Genomic DNA, 6,000 nt, shown 5'->3' with positions numbered 1-6,000 from the left:
AGTTTATTCAAAGCTGAAAATGACCCTTTGGAGTGGAGATTGGCATGTCAGTGATCAGTAGCCAAAGTGTTCAGACTTACAGGAAAGGTCTCCTGTGCAAGCACCAGTCATTTCCGACTCTGGGGTGACGTTGCTTTCACATTTTCACAGCAGACTTTTTACGGGGTGGTTTGCCATTGCCTTTCCCAGTTATCTACACTTTCCCCCCAGCAAGCTGGGTACTCATTTTACCGACCTCAGAAGGATGGAAGGCTGAGTCAACCTCGAGCTGGCTACCTGAAAACACAGCTTCCGCCAGGGATCGAACTCAGGTCATGAGCAGAGCTTAGGACTACAGTACTGCAGCTTTAACACTCTGCGCCATGGGGCAGACTTACAACATAAGTCTAAATAACAAAATCTTTATTTAAAAAATGGACAGGTGTACATTGGAGCTTTGACTAATATCCTGGGCAATCTTTTCCCAGAAAACTTATTTTTTAATAAAGTTTAGAGAGTTAACTAAAGAGAAATGTGTGAAGATAGACTAAGGAGGATCACCTGCTCTGTACCTGAGCATCTTTTTCCTGGGGATACTCTTCTTCCCTTTCCCGGTTGAATCTGTCCACCACCTCCACTTTAGGAAGTATCTGTCTATGGGAACTTTTCTCTGTGTACATACAGAGAGTAATTAGCTCCTAAGGATAACAGAAACATTGTCAATGAGACTTATGATGATCACAGCAGTGTCTCTTATAGGAGAAACATCAAAACTTGGGGCTCAGTCAACATTGTGGAATATTCTGCCAAAGCACATGTGACTACTTTCCTATCAGTATTCCAGTATTTCATCAATGCAGGGCTTTTTGTAAAGAGTTTAATGTTGACCAATGGTGGCAGAACTAAACCCTCCCCCCAGGATTTACATTTGTACCCTCTTGAGAGTGTTTTATTTGGGATGTCTGTTTTTTATTTTGTAGTTTTAAACTGACGTTTTATGTTTTAAAGGTTTTTAATTTTTTTTTAAACTATGGTTATTCATTTACCACTTCAGGTGCCATCCTGATGGCAGAGTACATAGTATATAAATCTGAAATAGATAAACCACAACATGCATTGGCTTGAATTCCACATAAATTTACACAGGTGCAAAAAATGATGTTTGTGTAATTTTTGCCAATTCCTCCCCTCCCACAGGAGACATCCAGTTTTCCCCTAAGCTACTCCTGGGGGTCCTTTCTTCCAGCAGCAGCATTTCAGGGGGTGTTCTGGGCTGCTGTAGGAGGGAGGAATCAGTGAGGAAAACATAATATATGCACTCCTGCATGTGAAAATAAGGCTTTTATTCTTGCACATTCTTTCTGTAAAAAGGTAGTCCCCTGTGCAAGCACCAGTCGTTTCTGACTCTGGGGTGACGTCGCATCACAACATTTTCACGGCAGACTTTTTACAGGGTGGTTTGCCATTGCCTTCCCCAGTCATCTACACTTCCTCCCTCCCCCCAGCAAGCTCATTTTACCGACCTTGGAAGGATGGAAGGCTGAGTCAACTTTGAGCCGGCTACCTGAACCCAGCTTCCACTGTGATCGAACACAGATCGCGAGCAGAGAGCTCAGACTGCAGTACAAGTTTTACCACTCTGCGCCACCTAATACTAATTTACTAGTCGAGTTCAACCTTAGAACAAAACAAGGAAAGACATAACAACGAGAGTGATTCCATTTATCAGAACAGTTTACTGATGGTAAGACATTACGGTCTTATAAAATGGCCTACTAGAGAGAATGTATTTATTTGTTTATTTAAATAATTGCCTTCTGCTTTTCTCCAACATTGGGGACTCAAAAGCAGGTGGGTCCATGGAAGTCCTGAACAAACGGCTGCAAAAGAGAATGGGTGGGATGAGGGACTATAAACTGAAGCTCAGTCCTGATAAGACTGAGGTGCTGTTGGTCAATGACAAAGTTGTTCAAGGTCTGAGAAGTCAGCCTATTCTGAAGGAGGAAGTGCTCTCCTTGAGGGAGAAAGTTTGTAGCTTGGGAGTGCTGCTGGATCTTGGCATATAGTTGGTTGAGGTCTCCTTGATGGCATCGATTGGCTTTCATCAGCTTCAGCTGATATGCCAACTATAGCTCTTCTTCTAAATGAGTGATCTGGCTATGGTGATGCTTGAAGGACCACCTTATCCTATTCTGTTCAGCCTATCAGTTAAGATAGTTCCTAAAGTGATGGAGATGTGCTTTATCAGCCACAGTACCTTACCTTTACAATGCACTCATAGATGTGGGGCTCACCTGATACCTACTTTAGTGTATATTATGTTCCAAGCCAAAGCATTTCTCTTTGCCCACAGTTTTAACTGAAGAGTTCCATCCTTTCAACGGTATTTTTATGTCCTGCTTCTAGCCTTGTAGTGGTTGTTTGTTGCTGCTGTTATGCTGTCATGATGCCCATGGTGTTAATCTCTTGACTTGTTTTATTTATAAATGTTATGGCTGATGTTTTGATGTTGTATTGTTGTGTGGTTTTTACTTTGTGAGCCATCTAGAGCAGGGCTATGGAGACAGGGCATACATATACTTGTGTCATTTAAAAGATATAATGCCTTACTTCTTCAGATTAAGGACTGTTGGACCAGCTAAAGTGCTTATGTAACCTTTTTGTTGCCCAACATGATTAAGATTCTTACCTGCTAAGAAACATTTATAATTGAGAGACTTTCACTTACACTTGTAAGGAATAAGGTAATTTGGGGACTTTCAGTCAAGTCGCATGACCATTGTTAGTTCTAGACATAGACACTGCTGTACAAGACACTTTAATTGTTCCTTGTATTAAAATTCTTTTAAGCTGTTCCTCATTCTCATTGTCTTAATCTGTAGAGCCAGAAATATTACTCCTCCCTATTCTCTGAGGCACCTCCCACATTTTTTAACAACTCACTATGCCCTCCAATGGGATTCAATAATGAAGTTTAGCAGCATCTAATTCATTTCTCATTCCCTCCTAAAACTTGCCTCTTTTCCCTTTTCAGTGTGTTAATTTTAAGGATAAAAGAATGCATAGCTGGGTAAAGCAAAAAAGTTTATTTTAAGAGTACTGTCGGGAAGGTAGATTACCCATGGATTTCTTTATTTGGATTAAAGTTAAATATTAGTCATTCTTCCTCTGACTGTTTGATTTAAGAAGATTAATATTTAACTGGAAAGCCTGTAAGTAGTATGTTCTAAGAATGGTTCACTATGTAAAAAAGAAATGTGTGAACATGTACAGTATATATTTATTTAATTTTGGGCAGGGTTACCAGTCTCCTCAAAGGAGCTAGAGATACAGAGAATTCATGTAATATGAATATCTACAAGCATAAGAATGGCTCAGTAGTTATTAAAATATGGGAAGAACTTGGTTTTAAAACAGTGGTGTCTGACTATTGAAGCTGTTATTTTTATTAGCTAGTGTGCCTTGTCTAATAGTTGGGTCTGAATGTACTTTGGTATTGGGACAGCAACTCCTGATTTGTGCAGAAGATTAATTTTTGTGGGCTGTAAGATGATTTTCCAGAGATAACCAAGTGCTCAAAATCAATTGGTGAGAACATGGTTAATCATTATGGCTTCTGGCACTTACAATGTACCACACTGCTGTTAAAAAGAAACATGACCTTGTGTGAAAAAGTTGTCCACTCACAGTGCATAGCTGTGCTTTACTCAGCAAAAAATGCTTTTTAAAGAAACTGGTAATAATCTGAGATAGATGTTACCAAGGCAGCAAACTATACAATCTACTAAATTTAGTGAGAATTTTGCTGTTGACATTACTGGGGTATAAACTGTAACTCTAAAGGGCTCTAACCAGGTGGCAGATATTCTGGGGAGAGGCATATTCTCTTCAAAGACATCTCTGGGATAAATGCACAGCTAACATGTCACAGATATTCTCAGAACTTTTTTTGCTGTTGAAAACCATTATTTTAGCTGTTGTGTATTTTATAGATACGCAAGCCTTGTAACACAATCTGTATTCTCTTTGATGTAACTAATTTGAACATTTAATGTAATTTAAATTTCTTTCAAAAAATGATTGTGTTTTGTTAAAGCAGCTAATGTAAAGTACTTCAGTCATACTTGGAATTTTAAGTGTGGCACAAACTCTATTAAGTATTTCAAAGGGTAGCTGTGTTGGTCTGCAGTAGAACAGCCAGATTCAAGTCCAGTTTCACTTTAGAGACCAACAAGATTTTCTGGGTATAAACTTTCAAGAGTCAAAGCTCCCACTATCAGGCGTGTGTTGTGTATGTGTGTAGGAAGGAGAGGCACATAGCATTATCCCACAGATGTGACACTGCTTATTTAGTTCTTTCATGTATGCCAGTCTAAAGGTCAAGTGCTGATGGGTGATGCAGGTCCTGAAATTAACGCACAGAATACACCCGAGGACTTTTACACTCAACTATATTACAGAGAAGCAAAGTGTAATTTACCTTTCCTATAGAACAAAGCAGTAGAAAAGGTGCACTTGACTACTGCTTTGTTCTATTGCTTCAGACCAACACAGCTGCCTACTGGGATTTACCTTTCCTATAGTATTTTTAAGTAAACTTTTTTTGCTTTAACCAGCTATACATTCTTTTACCCTTTTACCCACCCTGCTGCTCCCTTTTGTGGGTCCCACTCCCACATGTTCTGTATTCTTTTTTCCATTTGCGCTTTCCTCAAAAGTGATAGCCATTCTAGGGTCGCCAGGTCCGACTCAGGAAATATCTGGCGACTTTGGGGGTGGAACCAGGAGACTCTAGGAATGGAGTCAGGAGCAAGGTTGTGATAAGGGCCATTGAAGGGAGTTCTGGCAGCCACGTTCCTTTTAAATGCCTTCCTCCCATAGGAAATAATGGAAGATGGGGGCACCTTCTTTTGGGGCTCATAGAACTGGACTCCCTGATCCAATCTTTTTGAAACCAGGGGGGGGGGGGAGCTTGCTATGCTGAAAATCTGATGCCTTTATATATAAAACACACACACACACACACGCGAGCCTCAGATACCAATAGATCGATTCTCCATTATACCCTATGGGGACTTGTCTCCATAGGGTATAATGGAGTGTCCAGAGGACATTCACACCTTTCTAATAACCCTAAAGCAGGGGAGGGCCTCCAAATCAGGGGATCCCCTGCCCCCAACTGGAGATTGGCAACCCTAAGCCATTCTCTGACAGGCTGAGTCTCTCTCTCTCACACACTCAGACACGCACGCACACATTCTCTCTCTCAACAGAATGAGGTGGCGGAATGCTGAAGACCACCTTGCTTCAGACTGCAGGTGAAAGATGGCCTTTTGAATGCTCCCTCGTGTGAAAAATGCCCTGTAAATTAAAAAAAAAACTGCAAGCTAAGCTGTGCTAATTTTCTATTGTAGAGAGAGGTGCTCACACGGTAAAGGAACATCCAAAGCTCGAATCCAGCAGGCGCATCTTCATGCGGGTGTGTAACACGTCCTACCACTTCAGAGCACTGCTTCCTGGTTCTTCTGCACGTATGAACCAAGGCTTAGTTATACATGCGCGCCTTCTCTTCTTAAGGACTTCACCAGCACCGATGCATTGGAAAGAGAAGCCGAAAGTTTTCTTGCTTCACGCGGCTCTCGTTTTCCCGCCCTAGAGCTCGTGCTCGGAGGTGGAGCGCTCCCCCTCGCGGAGTTGCAGCGGAGCCAGCCAAAATGGGCGGAGGAAGTCTTGTGAGGGGCCTCTCTTGTAGGACCCTCCTCCTAGGGCAATGGTCATTTCACCGTCGGTTTGCAGTGAGCGGTGGCCCACGCATACCAGAGGCATGGCAGCCGGCATAGATTCGTTAAGTCGGTGCCTAGAGCGCTATCTACCTGCAGAGCAACTCGGAGAAGTGAAGCGGATACTCTACGGGGAACACGTCAGGTTCGGTAGAACTACACGTCCCGACAGGCTCTGCGTGTGCGCAGCCGACTTACCCTGGCCGATAGGCATGGGCAAGCGACAGAGTGCCTGCTGCGA

At 42.2% G+C, this 6,000-nt stretch overlaps 1 protein-coding gene across 1 annotated transcript in view; it reads left to right on the top strand.

Moving 5' to 3' along the window:
* The first annotated feature begins 5,717 nt into the window (after positions 1 to 5,717).
* Positions 5,718 to 6,000, top strand: part of UPB1 (beta-ureidopropionase 1) — a 50,213-nt gene continuing 49,930 nt past the window's right edge. Inside the window, exon 1 of the mRNA XM_060249682.1 lies at positions 5,718 to 5,904. Coding sequence (XP_060105665.1) covers positions 5,750 to 5,904 — 155 coding nt within the window. The 5' untranslated portion in view covers positions 5,718 to 5,749. The remainder of the gene's footprint in view (positions 5,905 to 6,000) is intronic.

Source organism: Heteronotia binoei, chromosome 11 (assembly GCF_032191835.1).
Source record: "Heteronotia binoei isolate CCM8104 ecotype False Entrance Well chromosome 11, APGP_CSIRO_Hbin_v1, whole genome shotgun sequence".
Taxonomy (NCBI): domain Eukaryota; kingdom Metazoa; phylum Chordata; class Lepidosauria; order Squamata; family Gekkonidae; genus Heteronotia; species Heteronotia binoei.
Note: the sequence above shows the minus strand (reverse complement) of the source record. Positions and strands in the feature narration are given on the sequence as shown.